This window comes from Musa acuminata, chromosome BXJ3-1, assembly GCF_036884655.1.
Source record: "Musa acuminata AAA Group cultivar baxijiao chromosome BXJ3-1, Cavendish_Baxijiao_AAA, whole genome shotgun sequence".
In the NCBI taxonomy this organism is placed as follows: Eukaryota; Viridiplantae; Streptophyta; class Magnoliopsida; order Zingiberales; family Musaceae; genus Musa; species Musa acuminata.
The window spans coordinates 3,022,102-3,038,833 of NC_088349.1; the positions used below are offsets into that span (position 1 = coordinate 3,022,102).

At 37.0% G+C, this 16,732-nt stretch overlaps 1 protein-coding gene across 1 annotated transcript; it reads right to left on the reverse strand.

Annotated features, from left to right (window-relative positions):
* Window positions 1-101: 101 nt before the first annotated feature.
* On the reverse strand, window positions 102-16,650 carry LOC135586680 (ATP-dependent DNA helicase MER3 homolog). The gene is made up of 27 exons (XM_065134923.1): window positions 16,469-16,650; window positions 15,927-16,047; window positions 14,158-14,341; window positions 13,259-13,420; window positions 12,958-13,195; window positions 12,834-12,870; window positions 12,706-12,752; window positions 8,045-8,082; window positions 7,814-7,835; window positions 7,495-7,707; window positions 7,115-7,271; window positions 6,975-7,026; window positions 5,605-5,676; window positions 5,450-5,499; window positions 5,209-5,326; window positions 5,054-5,117; window positions 4,892-4,975; window positions 3,913-4,038; window positions 3,602-3,798; window positions 3,333-3,521; window positions 2,984-3,235; window positions 2,806-2,855; window positions 2,668-2,685; window positions 1,282-1,364; window positions 997-1,195; window positions 786-823; window positions 102-655 (listed from the first exon to the last, which is right to left on the reverse strand). Exons 2-27 carry the CDS (start codon window positions 16,004-16,006, stop codon window positions 102-104), a joined length of 3,324 nt encoding a protein of 1,107 aa, XP_064990995.1. The 5' UTR covers window positions 16,007-16,047; window positions 16,469-16,650.
* Between the last annotated feature and the right edge of the window lie 82 nt (window positions 16,651-16,732).

Genomic DNA, 16,732 nt, shown 5'->3' on the forward strand with positions numbered 1-16,732 from the left:
TCTGTCTAAGGTCGCGAGCAATAAAGGAAAAGGATGATGTGAGTAGTAATGCTTGAAATTGTGGTAATATTGCCAAAGTTATGTCTGCGAATTCAAAACAATTAAAGAAATGAAAAGACACTCTTAAACCCAAGGAAAGATTCTGCCCTGAGGTTGTCATGTAAACTTACAGAATGACCCTGAGAACAAATTGGGCTATCGGAAATTGGATTTGATTCATTGGAAAATGATCTTTTGCAGCCAACAGTTTGGACTATTTCCAGCGAGTCACTGCAGGGCTTGTTGAAGCCAGGTTGATGACAAGTCGGGCTAAGCTTGTAAGGAAGCTGTGGCTTTAGCACACTGTTGAGGTTACTAGTTGTCACGGCTCTTTCTGTCTCTGTCAGAAAGCTGACAGGGAGACTCAGTTCCTGGGAAACTTCACTAGGCTCTGAATCTATGAGGATTATGTGGTTTAGATCTGCCTCGACATCAAAACCTTGTTTCTTGGTTGTGTCTCTCCTCAGAACTAAAGGTTGGCAGGCATAATCCATTACTTTTGATGTCAAGAGAGTTGGAAAACTTTTGGACTTCTTACGGATGTGCTCAAATATAATTTCTATGGACTTTGTTTTACATTCAGTTTCTGAAGGTTCCGGAGTCAAGGCATCCAATCCTGAAACAAATTTTGATTGTAAACACCGGGAAAATTCAAGGAAAAAAATTTGTTTCATAATTAGCTAAAGAGAAAGAGTTCGGGGGGTAGATTTTGGTAGGTATGATGGAGCAGCAAGTTGTACGCATACCTTTTCCAGTTTCTTCCTGCAGGAGATCAAAGCTGGGCCTATATCATTAATGCCGAGAGAACTGTGGTTAGTCAAGAATAAAAGTAGCAAAGTAGCAAGGTAGCAAGGAAGAGGAAGAGAAAAATTCATGATCCTACATGGTTGGCACATGTAATAGATATTAGCAATGTGACATTTGAGGTTGTACAAATAAGGTGGAAAAGCCACTTACATTGATGAATTTACCCTCAAGTTATCTAAATCCAGAGTTTCATCACACATGATCTTGGAGCTGCTTTTCTGATCATCCTCGATGAGATAAATTTCCTCTGGAAGTGCATAAGGCATAGAATCTTCACACAATGGTCCTCTAGGCATGATTGAATTGTTTCCCTTGGTAACTACAAGCTTCTCATGTACATCGAGGCCAACTTCGACATCAATGCAGTACATAAGAATTTGGCAAGAGGTAGATATAATTCAATTTAGGAACTCAGATGGAAATAGTAAATCTTACCATACTCTTCAAAGATTAAATCAGCTTTCAAAGTCACCCGTGCGTTCTGAGGACATGAGACAAGAACAGTAACAACATATGGGCTGCACACAAGTAGAGTACCTCAGCCATAGGTAAAGTTTCAAAGGGTGCTTCTTTCTAATGATCGAGGACTAAATAGAAGATAAAACATTACAAACAGGAAAAAAAATCTCCCATCATCTTTCTTTTCAGCCATAAAACATTATTGTTATGTGTTATTGAAAGAATACTAGAAAATGACACAAAATAGTAAAAAGAAATTGATTTCCTTTACCACTTGATTGAGTCAAAATCATTATATTAGAAAACTTACACGACGCACTATATTTTTCATATCAAGAAGTGGGTGCAATAATATGGATGAAATCAGATAGCTAAATATATGGCTTAGTCAAAACTGCATTTGACATGTTACTTGACTACGAAACTGAAATGACACTGCACGATGTTTTCATGTGAAAGCTAAAGACATGATTCAGACAAACTTCAATTTGACATATTACTTGACTATGAAACTGAGGTGGCAAATTCCTTTTTTTCTTACACTGGATCTGCGCAATATTTTCATGTGAGTGATGCAGAGTTTTTAGACCAATTACACCAGTGAAACCTAGATTTAAGAAAATTTCTGAAGCCACTCAATGTCTGTTCAAGCTTCGGTGGGATTATGCATCTAACCTCCAATATAGGATACACGTCATGTGACAAAAACACAAGGAAACATCATACCTTGACAAAATACTTAATAGGATTGTCTGCAACTCTGCATTATTAAAAAAACTCAATGTTGCAAAACAGATTATCTGATACAAAATTTCATATGCATGTGCAGGACATGTAACAACATTATAGGGAGCCATCTCCGTGCTACCACCTTTATTTATACACATGCACCTGCATGTCACCTTGATTAAGAGTAACACTGTTGTGATCCTTACCATCTTAGGCAATTCCTATACTGGACTGCTATGATCAAATAGACATTCTTTGCTTAAGAATTATCTTGGGCCAATTTAAGCTCCATAGGTTCTTAGTTAAAAATTGTATTTCATAGAATTATTAGTTGAGTTTGTAATTTCTTCAAAGTTCAAAAAGTTGGAATCATGTCTACTTAAAAGATTTAAATCTGTGGTCGATACTGGTTTTGATAACTGGTTGGATCAGTACAATATCTGTATGCTGCCAATATACCAACTTTTACTGCCCAATATCACTCGAAAAAAATCGGTGCCCAATGACAACAATTGCCGACCTTCTTATGCATATCAACACACAAAAAAAAAGATGCAAAAAAGAGCTTGTAGAATCATATTATATAGGATGAAAAACTTGAAGAAAACAGTTGAATTGTTTTAGATATTGTACCTGGGAAATTCTTCAGCTCTGTAGTAAATAATCCAGACGTGGTGGAAACATGAACAGTAGAAAAAGAAATGTTATGGTATCATAAACAAAAGCCATGAATTTATTATTCCTCGCAATTGGACCTATGCAGTAGAATACCTTATCTTTTCATGAAAGAGTATCATATTATCTTCGTCTGAGCCTACCAACTGCACAAAAGACATTCTTTACACTTTCAGAACAAAGAAATATTAAGAACAAGCAAGAGACTGAAAATTCATATATGGAATAAGGCTGCGTTGTATGCAAAGCACGCAAACATAAGTATTAGACATACCATATCTGCATAATGGTGTTTAGTAGATGTAGCCGACAGACATGTGCGATTCAGTGTTACTATCAGTTTCAACTTTCCTGGCTTTTTGCATTCAGCCTCCTCCATCTTTATTTCGACCTTCGGAGGAAGTAATAACAGAGATTCTTTAACATGGTTTCCAAATGGATACTTGCGACCAGTAATTATTTCTATTTTTCTTGGATCAGCTGCTCCCAAGCTTTCGAATGAATTAATTCCTGCTGAATGTAGTGCCTTACAATGAGGAAAAAAAAACACATTCAGGAAGAAGGTTATAGAGACGCCTTTAATAAAATAATATAGCCAAGAAAAAGAGGCAGTCAAGTGAAACCTTTGCAGTGACCATTCCAATGCCAGGAAGTTGTTTCAGCAAGTAAGGACTGTTCTCCCAGAGTCTGTGGTGTAAGCATTTTGCCAGAAGAGTGGAAGTTATGGTTCCCTTGTAATTCTTTCTATAGATGAAACATTGTTTAATACATTTAGCAATCCTACACCCGCTCATGCATATTGAGTTCATGTCCTGCATTAATATCAACAACCCATGTAAGAAAAATATTAACAAGATTATGGGCTATATCATCAGCTACCAGCAGAGGAAACCTGGTTAAGGGATAAATCATGAACCAAAGGATCACCAGTCAAGCAGTCATTTGCTAGTACAAATATCTTCTCTTCTCTTGTCTGGACACGCTTTTTTCGTTTTCCATTTTCACTGAGCACATGGAATCGAAGCCGGCCTTCTTTATCAGAATTTACGTCATTCAGAAGTTTCTTCTCATTGCGCCTCAGTTGAATCCCTTAAGTATGGAGAAGGTGGTGTCCAAACAGGGATAGTGAGGTTAAATTACATCTATATCTGTTCCACTGAAACTACAAAGGGATTGTTCTTTATTCTATTTAAACCTACATACAAGATAACTCTTCAGAATGTGAAATGATACGAAGCACATCTTCTACACTGCAACTTCCAGGAGCGTTCACAATAAGCTTCATAGTATTAAATTTCAAGTAAAATTTTGTCATCAGGATACCAGGTTCTGCAATGTCAAAAGCTGAGTCAAAATTAAAAAAAAAAGTCACATTCTCTAAGTTACATGGATAGCATCACTGTAGGCAAAACTGCTGTTTCATCATTACCACTAACCCCACCAGATATGCACCAAACTAAAAATATGATGGAGACATTGAACCATTTCAAACTCCTATGCACCTAACAAGATACTATGAACAAGGATCTTTGCACACTGATTTAACCGAAGGAATTAAAGAGGCACAAATAAATGAACTGATAACAAAATTTGACTTCAACTTGGAGACAATTGTGTGATTCCACTGCAGTGGGTCACTTTCTTTTCAAATAAGTGCTTTAGGAAAATGAAATTTCTGATAATAGAAGGCTTAACAAACTATTTCAAATTATTTCAAAGCACAAAACACTTTGATGGCCATCAAGCATTAGATGCCTGTCAACCAAAAGCAAGGATGATAATAAATGAAAAGCAATTTTCAACGGAAGGACAAGGTAGAGGAAGGAACGGAAACAATTCTAATGTAAATCAGGTGCAAGGTAGAGGAAGCAAATACTCTATGGAGCATCATCAACTGCCATCATATGACCTTTATTGGCAATCCACGTTCCTTGATATAACGCAAAATCTATGTTTTCCTCAGTTAGTTAACAGAAGAGAAGAAAAGTGTCTTTAGCTTTAAAAGAAAAGAAAAGAAAAGGCATGCATTATATGCACTGAGCATTTACATGAATTCAGTCAAATCAGTTTGTAGTGATTTTGTTACCAAAATAAACAGTGATTTTGAATTATGAGGTAAAGTTTTTTGGAAATCAGTCAAATCCATACTCAAAATTGCACAAAACATGAGATACATAGGTACCTGAAGGTTTTAGCAGAAAACCATCATCATCTGTCCAGATCATTCCATGTTCTGACAACTCCTTAATCTTTTTAACACATATTTCTGTGATGAAAATAAGAATATTGGGATCACAAAAGTTGAGGACATACAGCTTAACAATTTTATAAATTGTGAAATAACCTTGCATGTGCTTTTCCAGACATTCATGAGGAATTCCTCTCTCTATGCCGTAGTTTTCTGGATTCTGAGCTTACAAATGTGGACTCAGATAACTGATATCAAATAACACATACAGATACAAAGTACAAACAACATAAATAGTGATGAAAGTGTACCTTCTTTATCCTGACATACAGGTATGAATATTTTAGCCACTCAATCGCCAAGCATATATCAGATATTATCAGTTGAACGATTTCGGCCGTCAGATGCTCCATTGCACATGAAAGCAATCTAAATCATAGGATTGTTATAGACAGAACCTAAGCATATAATTAAAACGACATATAAAGCTAGAAGAAGTAAACAAGAAAATTCAGAAGTCCAAATGCTTCTGAATAGGAGTTTGTGACATACTGAGACTCAACCATTTCACATCCATTTAGGAGGTTCTCATACAAATGCACCTATAAAATGAATTAGAGAGAGCTCAGATAATAAATTTTATCAGGGAAAAGCCTTCAAGTAAATAGAACAAGCATATGTCAAAAGGAATATTATTTGGATATAACTGTGTCCCTTCTTGTCATTATTATAACTGTTCCTGCATCATCAAATGGTGGCCGTCCAGCCCTGCCACACATCTGCAGAGACCCAAGTATAATGTTTTACTTTCTTAAAAGCAGTACGATACAGAGATTATTTGTAATAAGCTTAAAAAGTATAATGACATGCAAGGGTCACAATAACTACTCTTCAGCCATACATTCATATTAACCTGATCCTATTTTTTATATTGTCCAGAAATCATGATCACACAATAAATATGTAGTCACCGGCTCCATAAATTTGGTATCAGCTACACTTAATAGAACCCATGAATAAAATCTCTGTCTCTTACTGTTATCAATTGTCCGTCAGACTGGTATGGTACAATTATCAAACCATACAATATGTCAGCATGGATCTGTACTAATTGGCACAGGAGGGAGGGAAGGTGGAGGAGGTATGGATTTGCTTACTGATGTTAATGAGCTGGAGAGAGTGGATGGAGACAGTGGACAGATGGGAAGCATTGGTGACGTTGCAGCCAACAAGGAGAGCCACAGAGGTGTCAGTTACTATTGGTGCAGATGGCATAGGTCTGCTATCAGCAGGTAGTGACAGAGATGATGGAAGCATGGGCATAACATGCAGGGGATCATGTGAGAGTTCAAGAGTAGGTTGCAGGGGCATGTGATATTGGCAAAGCCAGCAAGGGTAACAGGGAGGAAGAGAACAATGAGCAACAAAAAGTTCGGGAAAAAATGATGATGGAGAATAGGATTTGTGGTTATAAAATCAGGTATCAGTATCAGATATTAGATTTACCATCTGGTACAACCTAAAACTGAAAGATCATCAGTCTATGACTGTCATGCTATAAACCTAGTATCGAAATGGACCGGGCAAAATTTTTTGATCCAGGTATAGGTTTGGCTATTGGATCAGCAAATATCAATCCATACAGACTACTATAACCAAAACTCAAATCCTAAAACTATGGGAATGGTGAAACAAAGATTATTCTTGCAGGTACATGGATAAACATAAATCCAGCAAACCAAATGCATTCATTATGATTAAAATAATCAACTTTTGTCTAATAAAAAGTCACAATTAAGATGAATATGCAAAATAATATCAAGCGAGTTTCGAAGTTCGAACAATTCACCAACCATGTGAACACAGGCTTTAGCTGTTAATTATATGCTAAAACTTTGAATCAAGGTGAAATACTGCTGGCTTTTCTTCACATTGTGCAAGTAAACAAATATACCAGAATTATCAGCCACAAAAGCCAGCAAAATAAATTGATTTTTCATCCAAGCGGCTAAGCTTCAGGTTTTTTAATCAGTTTCAGGATATGGCACAGAGGAAGATAAAGGCAACAAGTAATTACCTGCAATACCATAGATAGCTCATATTCCATGTAGAGACCCTTCTCTCTGTTGCTGTGGAAAAAAAAAAGCAAAATCAACAAGAATTTGTGTAAATTTCAAAAATAAGCTGAGCTTAACTTTAAGTGCAATACAAACTTACAAATACTGTGTTGATTTGACCACTACTGTATGTGCCGGTAGATTGATCCCATGTGCAAGTGTGTTTGTAGTGCAGAGTATCTGGAGGTCGCCTTTCAGGAAGAGACCCTCAACAAGGTTACGGTCCTTCATGCAAAGCCCACCATTATGATAACCAACTGCAAAGAAAAGAGATGGCAGTTGATCACATGAACATTCGTGAACAAATCTCAATCAGATAATCTATTTCAAAACATCAAGGTAACTTTCAAAGATAGACCTCAGGTGAAGAGAAGAAATAACTAACGAAAAAGTAGACTGCATAATTAGGTAACATGTGCTTATGTTACTACTTGTCTCAAGCTGTCTGTACTAGATGCTGTGAGAGGACACAAATTATACCACCATGAATGATGCATGATTGCATTTGCTTGTCAGTAAAAGAGAGAGAAGCTTCCTTTAGTTTCTGCTGTTGTTCTATGGATTTTATGAACGGATTTGAATAACCAAGACTCATTGCAATCTGAGAAAGGCATTGTGCTGATTCTAGTGCTCCTTTTCTGGTAGAACAGAAGATTAGTGCTGATTTCCCTCTTGAATACTGCATGAGGATATCTGTAATATACTCCCATGACTTATAACTGCTTGAAATTGCAATAAAACAAACCAGGAAATTGGAGAAAAGAATGAGCTGTTCAAAAGATTTAACTTTTTTTCTTACCAAAAATAAAGTTCTGAAGGCGCTGCACCAAGTAATCAGATGATACAGCATAAGAACCACAAACAAAATGATACAGTGTAAGAATAAAAAATTACTATTGATCATATAACAAATGAAAGGTTAGAGCTTCTTGTCTTTGATGATCACTGGAACCTAAAATAAGTGACAGTGACTAGTGCAATATCACGTCAAAATTACTAAAATAAAGAATGTAAAAGGCCAGAAATTTACCCTCTCAAACAAAAAGTCATTTTTCGCTGGGGCATAGCCTGCATGGATGATAATAATCAATGATACAACATAAAAATGTAAAGTACACAGATTTAAGATAAAATAAAAACATCTAGTCCCTTGTACCATATAAGCCACTAATTCATTAAGCAAAACTTTGAGGAAAACATTGTTTCACACATCCATATGGAGAAGCATTATGCAGGCAATAGGTGTAGAGCTTAATGATATGTTACATGGATCTTTTAATGTCATTGTGATCTGTAGAGTCATATGTTTAGTTAAATTAAAAATATTTTAATTTTTATTAATAGTTTCTATTAAAGCCTTTTCAGGTCTTTCTCTACTCTTCTCATGTCACTAATAGTAATCATTTCACCTTTTCTAACAGCATCTCTAGGTTTCTTGAGCACATGTCCATACCAGTCCATACCACTGCTGATAGAGTGCTAAACTTTAAAATACTAAAGGAGTCATACATCTCTTGTTAAATATTCTACTTAAACCCCAGTACACCTCATACTTGTTGTATAAAGATTGAATTTGGCTTCCTTTTACCATTCTTCTGCATCCATTATCATATACCTATATGTTGTATATACACAAGATATGTTAGAATGTTGACCACAAATGGGATACATCTTTTCTACTAAATGTCAATTCATGATTCATAGAGCAAGAACAATTTCTAAGAGAGTTCTTTAATTGATACTACTTAAAACTTACAGGTTATTCAGTTCGCATAGCAGACAGAATTTGCAATTAACACATTGGGATAGTAACAAAAAGAAATACATAGTTTGGAGTGAACGTTTAAACTGGAGTTACGAATATCATGATACAACAAGAATTTCAGTTTTGCATTTTGCAGCATGCATGCTGATAGAAGCTGTGCTATCTGGTACCTCTTGGCACGTTCTATACGTCTCTTTTCATTTACTAGAACCTAACTAGTCAAAAAAGTATTTTGCTAATTAGCTCAAATGATAGAATTATAAACATAGCACTCCAAAGATGGTGCAAAAAGAGAAAGGATGCGATCAAAAGAAGATGAGAAGGACAAATTGACATATTGAGACCACTGTTCAGTCTCATTTTCCTTATCAGTGAAGTAAAATAAATAAATCTTTGTTTGACTGGTGCCTAAAAAAAATGGATCATTACCTTTTACTATTAAAGCCTTTTCTAGTCTCTTACATCACACAAATCAAATGATTAGGTATGAGTATGACAATGGAGTTCATAAGAAATATGTAATATGGAACAGAAGTGCCATCTAGACAGTAAGAAAAGGATGCAGAAAGAGAAAACAAAAGAACTGAAAAAACAAAAAGAACAGTTGGGATAAGGTAGAAATACCAGAGAAAAAAGAAAATTTGGAAATTAAATTATCTGAAAACTGGGGAATTGTTTTTTATATTCTATTTGAATTAGTAAATAAATTTTGATTATACATCTTTGTGATATATAAGAAACCAACCAGAAAATCAGACCTATACAACATAGGAATTGCAAACCTTATTATCTTTTATAAATGTGAGATCAACAGCTCGGCAACATTTTCACAACTTTCCTATGTTATAATCAAAATGAAACTGCAACGATTCCAGGACAAAAGAGTAACCACCAAAGCTTCTAAGAAAATATCTTGTACTAAAGAATGAATGTCAAGCATTTCTCCATAAAAAAAAATGAAAATACATATTCACTATTCAAACTCGAAAATAATCTTTCATTTACTTTCTATTATCATCTTGATTTATGATGATGGTAGTGATGCCAGTGGCAGTGATTTCATTTACTTTCATATGTTAGTGGGAATAATGACGGTGTGCAGTAATGGAGCTAATTACATATTATCACTTGTAGTTAGACATCCTTAGCATCCTAATCCCTAAGTTCAAAAAATTTATATTAGAATTCCTATAGTTATGAAAGTGAAACATCTAGGTCCATTTACCCTAACACCGTCAATTTTACTAACGAAAACATGAAAATAATGGATAAAAAAATAATTTCAATGTTTCAATTGGTGGTAGGGGACAGTGTCGATGGTGGCAGATGATGACACCACTAGAGGCCACAGATGACTCTTGTGGATGAAGAGAGTAACAACGAGAGATGAGAGTCGCTCTACATCTGTGTCAACACCAATGCAAATGCAAAGTGGCAAAAGGGCCGCTCACTGCATAGGCATCGACGCAATTGCCGAGTAATGAAAGGGTCGTTCACTGTATCGGCACTTGCATCGACACCGATGCAGATGCCAAGCGACCCTTTCGTCGCTCGATAACTGTGTCGACGCCGACGCAGATGTAGAGTAGCGCCACTCTGCATTTGTGTCAGCACCTCTGCAGATGTCAAGCAGCCCTTTCGTCACTCGACAACTACGTCAACACCCAGTGAGCAATCCTTTTGCTGCTCTGCATCTACATCAATGACCCTTTCATCGCTCACCAATTGCGTTGACGTTAACGTAAACGCAAAGCGACCCTCACCTCTCGTCGTTGCTCTCCTTATCCACAACAGTCACCTACGACTCCCAATGGCATCGCCATCTGCCACCATCAACTGAAACGTTGAAATTACCTTTTTATCTATTATTTTTATGTTTACGTCGGTAAAGCCAATGGTGTTAGGATAAATGAACCTAGATATTTTACTTTCATAACTATAGGGATTCCAATATAAATTTTTTAAGTTGGGACACCGGAATACTAAGGAGGCCTAACTACAGGGGGTAATCTATAATTAGCCCACAGTGATGCTGCCTCCTCCCACGAGAAGTGATGCAGGTCTTAAGGTGGTGTAGGGTCCCAAGATGGCATGGAGCCCGATGTTGTGTGGAGGAAAACCATATTTGATATCCCTGGTGAGATAGGCTGATTCACCATCTTGGTGTACTAACTTCCAATGTTGCATATAGCATCAATTTGTACATGATGCTATTTGTGCTCTTTGTCCCCCTCCAGTTAGCTATTTGAGGTGATAATGGTGTCATGACAACAATAGGCAATGGTGTTAGTAAAAGCAATGTTGATATCGTTATGATTGTAGAAGTGATGCAGGTCTCAACTCTCAAGGTGGTGAAGGGTCCCAAGGTGGCATGGGGCCTGATGTTGTGTGGAGGAAAACCATGTTTGACGTCCCCGATGAGATAGGCATGATTAACCATCTTGGTGTACTAACTTCCACTGTTGCATATAGCATCAATTTGTACATGATTGTATTTGTGCTCTGTCCCCCTCCAATTAGCTATTTGTGGCGATAATAGTGTCATGACAACAAAAGGCAATGGTGTTAGTAGAAGCAATGTTGATATCATTAAGATTGTAGAGGTGATATTAGCAGTCGAGTAGTGGTAGTGGCAATAATAGATAATGGCGAAAGCTAGCAACAGTAATTGTGATGGTGATAGTATTGACAGCGGTGGTTGCAATCGCAAGATGGTGCGAGGACAGTGTAAGTAGTGTCAGCAGAAGCAAATAGAGGCAAAGAAAATGAGAAAAGAGATGGTGCATTCAGATGCAAATCCCTTCTTAATAGCAAAATAGCTACCTTGTTCATACAAATATTAATATGATTGATCAAACAGAATTGCAAAACAAGTATCAGACATTTGATAAATAAAGGAAAGAAAGACAGCAAAAATTGTAAACAAAGATTTTCTGGTGAGGTACACTGAATTCATTTTTTTCTTGTAGAAGCAACTGAACCTCATCTTGACCATGTGCCAGCGAGGCCATTCTAATGAGGGCACAATTTCCATTACTTCAAATTTCAAACTAGCCTCAGAAACTACTCTGGTTACCTGCCACTTAAATCACTCTTTGAAGATTTTGGAGAACTATTTTGTACTTTTCAAAATTCTTTACAAAATTGAGAAGTTAGATAACAAATTTTAAAAAATAAAATTTCATGAACACATTTTCTTTAGTTATCTATTTTCTTGAGAATTTTTCTTATAGAAGACTTGAAAATTCTCTCGAAGTAAACACACCCTACATCAGCAACTAATATAGTATGCAGTTATGTACTACATAGACAATTAGTAAATGTGCATAGTGGTGTCTTAGAGGCAAATGCTGAAGAAATATGACATAAAGTATAAGGAAACAATGCTGAAATTTTGACTAGTTTGATAATCAGTTATTAATGAGTGAAGCCCAAATCAAGAGTATAAACTACTGAATGTTGGTTGTTTTAATCAGGAGTTCCAATATAAAAGTTAATGCCAATCATTTTTGTACTGGAGAACCCTAATAAATTGTTGCTTATATAAGTATATAATTTTTTGCCTTTCACCAATGCAAATATATAAACTCCTCTTGTCCTGGTCCTGATCTTTTATGATAGACAACACCTCTGTTCATAAAAAACTAATAATTGCTTCATTGGACCTTAATCCAACTCAAAGTCACTGACTAGTTTAGTGTATTTTCCCTCAACTATAACACGGCAAATCTCAGACACTGTTGTTTCTGGCTTTTATATGGTTTCAAGTTTAAACTTTCAACAGTCATAAAATTATGACCACCTTCAGCAAATGCAGTAAAATATTCTTGAACTATTTGTAGAAAAATGAAGAAATTAATAGAAAAAGAAAGGCAAAAAGATGGACATTGGCATGGTTAGATAGGAAAATGAAAGCTTGTTTATACCGAAGACTTTGGTCATCAATTGTACTGGCCTCATCTCTTCTCCAAATCTGTAATGCATGCAATAAAAGGATTTAAAAGCAGCTGTTGGGCCAACAAACTGCTGTTAGATTAGATTTACCATAGAATACCTTTTAATTCCTTGAGCTGGAACCGAGAGCCATTCAGCTGAAAATATCAAATCCAAAAAAGGGACAGCCCGGTGCTATCTTGAGATTCTCAAAGAAAATTATAATAAAATCAGTTACAACCTACCTATGTCTTGAATATTTGGAATTGTTGCAGAAACTGCAAGGAATCGAACATATGCTAGAGGACTAGAGCGCATCTCAGAAATTCTGGAAAGCATCTTTATTCTACTAATTATTGCTTCCAAAGTAGCTCCACGAGGATCATTGAGAAAGTGAACTTCATCAATGAGTACGAGCGCAATATCACTGAAGAAACTCAAATCACCATTCCTTGCACCATGACGGGTGACAGCATCAAACTTCTGTAATGCCAAAATCCAGATTAAAAAGGACCAAGGTAACTAAATATAAAGTTGATCCCTTACCTCAGGAGTAGTTAGAATGATATCTGCCTCTTGTATGTTCTCTGCCTTATAAGATTCATTATCACCTGTCATCTCCAAGCACTTAATTGCCAGTGAATGAAACTTCATACACCAATCACGAAGTTTTTCTTGTACCAAGGCTTTTGATGGAGCTATATAAATCTACACACATGTCAAATAACAGAATTAAAACTAGGTAAATATTTGGCAAGTATTCTAACTTATGCTACCAGAACAATATTTAAATTATCAGGAATATATGTGCCTCGATAAGTAAAATAATTTTGCATTTGCACCTTGGTGAATCAATAAAGTGCAGGCCTTGGTACAATGGTAAGGTAGCTCCTTTGCAACTTGAAAGACTAGGGTTCAAGTCATGGAAACAATCTCTAAATATAGAGATACGGGTACATATATTGACCCTCCCTGATTCCCACGTTGGCAGAAGCTTTGTGCATTCGGTTTAGTCTTTACCTTAGGTAAGATTTACTAGTGTATATTTGTTTTGTCTATTTGGTTGAAGTATCAAGAATTTTTTAGATGGTATAGGAATTTAAAGGCAGTTTATTCATTCTACAGGCTTTGAGTTGTACAGCTGAATGAGAATTTGTCCCAAAAATGAGTGAATGAGAATTCAGAGATCAACTACCAGAATGATGTACTGAATGGCTGCCAAGATACAATGCACTCACAATTGCAAAGATAGTATCAATTAGGAAAATGGTCTAACTGACTTGTCCATTCAGAACTATTGTATCATATTTGGAAACTTAGAGGTTAGGATGTATGGAAATATTTTCAATAGCTTGTTCTGAAGTTATAATCAATGAACATTTCAAATCTGACAGTTGTAAAAGAAGCATTATGCACAGTAGAATACACCTGCATCAGAAACTTACTGTCTTAAGTGTTCCTTTTTTATGATTAAATTTCCCCTCTGAAGAAAGGAACTTTGACATAAGCCTAAGAATGCAGAGCTCGAAGAGCACTGTTTTACCGCTTGCAGTTGGTGCTGAGATGACCATGTTTATATCCGAGAGGAAGCAGCCAGAAAAACATTCACTCTGCAAAGAATTGAAGTACCTGCAATAGACAAACAGCATTATGTATAGAATTAATGATACCATCAACATTTTCTTTAGCACAAGTGCCTAGAAACATAATGCTTAGATATTTGTGCACATAGATTCAAATACATAGAGTACACTAAATGAATTCACAATTTGCATGACCTTTTGAAATGAGACTAATTACATATTATCCCCTATAGTTAGACCTTTTTACAATCCCGATCCTTAAACTTAAAAAATTTATATTGAAATCCCTATGGTTATAAAAGTAAAATATTTAACTTCATTTACCCTAACGCTGTCGGCTTTACAAACGAAAAATACAGCACGTGACAGCACATGCATGAATGGTATAAAAACAATGGACAAAATATAATTTCAACGGTGGTGGCTGACGGTGGTGCTGTGGGTGGCTGTTGTGGTGGCGGTCGCCGAGAACGATGTGGTGGTTAGCCTTACTGATGTTGATAAAAATATCAACGACAAAAAGGAAGAGGAGGCAAAATGGTAAGGCATTTGCGTCGACGCCGGAAGAGATAGAGGAGGGAGGTGAGGCATCTGCAGCAGCACTGCACCGCGCTACCTCCTCTTCCTCCTATGGCATCACTCTACATCTGCATCGGTGCCGGAGGAGGAAGAGGAAACAAGTGAGGCATCTACGTCGGCGCCGCACCACTCTGCCTCCTTTTCATTCTTACCGACCACCGCATCATTCGGTGTTGCACCGCATTGCCTCCTCTGCGTCGGCACTACACCGCTCTGCCTCATCTTCATTCTCGCCAACCATCGTATCGTTCGGTGCGACGTCGCACTACCTCCTCTGCATCAACGTTGCACAGCTCTACCTCTTCTTCATTCTCGCCGACCACTACATCACCATAAGAGGAAGAGGAGGAAGAGCGGTGCAGCACCGACATAAATGCCTCACCTGCCTCCTCTTCGTTCTCACCGACCACCACATCACCGAGAAAGGAAGAGGAGGCAGAGCAATGTCGCGCCGACACAAATGCCTCGTCTTCCTTCTCGTCATCGATGTTCGGATTGAAATCGGTGAAGCCGACCATCGCATCATTCTCGTCGACCACCACCACAGCAACCATCTACTGCGCCATCGTCCGCCACCACCATTAAAATTATTTTTTGTTCATTGTTTTCATATTATTCATGCACGTGCTATCATGTGTTGTATCTTCCGTCGATAAAGCCGATAACATTAGAGTCAGTAGGGTTAAATGTTTCACGTTCATAATTATAAGGATTTCAATGTAAAATTTTTACGTCTAAGGACCAAGATGCTATAGAGGTATAACTACAGGGATAATCTTTAATTAGCCCTATAAAATGCTTTGATTTTACAAATAAGTAGAACAGATTATGACCTGCTTTGTAAAATTATTTTCAATGAAACGATAATTTTTTTCCAATAAACCTAGAAGTAAACACTCCCTCTAACGTTTGAAAAAATAGGAGAAAATATACAGCAGTTTGAAAAAGACTAACCCGGTTCCAGGGTCCACAATTATTCATTCTTCCCATTTCACAGTTTTAAAGAAAAAAATCAAACAACGGAGGAAGTCATAATTTTCATCATTCACCACCTGAAATTAAATGTGGAACGGAAGGGTTGTGGCAAGTCAGCTACAGGAATCAACGAGTGTTGATCTCTATATAATCCCATTTCTTAGTTCCTGCTGAAACTTGCAAGGATTTACACAGAATCTGGCAGGCAAAAAAGACAAAGAAGAATGCTTAACCAATTAGATCAAAGAAATAGGAGGGAAAAAGAAAAAGAGCGATCCACAGTTCGACACATATCTAACTCCCAAATGGGTACACTTAGTCACAGCATTAAGACAACTAGTATGAAAGAGATCGGAATCAACTCCAATGTCAGATATTAATCGAAACAAACCAATTTCGTCTGATATATTATCCGAATCCTACATCGATCTACAACGTCAAATGCGAAACCCTAACCATCCTCAACAGTCGTACTTCACGAAAACTACTTACAGAGACCTGATGAACAGGTTTAGCCCTTCCCACCAAAGAAAACACAAAGAAATGGCTCCGATCTAAAAGAAGATCCAAATATGAGTCAAATCTAACCAACACCAGAGGAATCAACCTAGGAGTTTACCTTCTTTACAGGATATAGGGATTGGCCTCGGGAAAAGGACGACGGGATGGAAGAGAGTAGAAGCAGAAGGAGCGGGAAGGCTTGGCGACTTACTTCTCATTGCGATGTAGCACGAGAGAGAGAGAGAGAGAGAGAGAGAGAGAGAGAGAGAGACTTCCTTCGCAAGGGTCGGGAAGCAATGAGCGCCGGGAAGACGGAAGATGGACCGCCTCGCCTCTCCCTCCCCCTTTTATAGGCGAATGTTAACGAGTCCCGTAGTTTAAA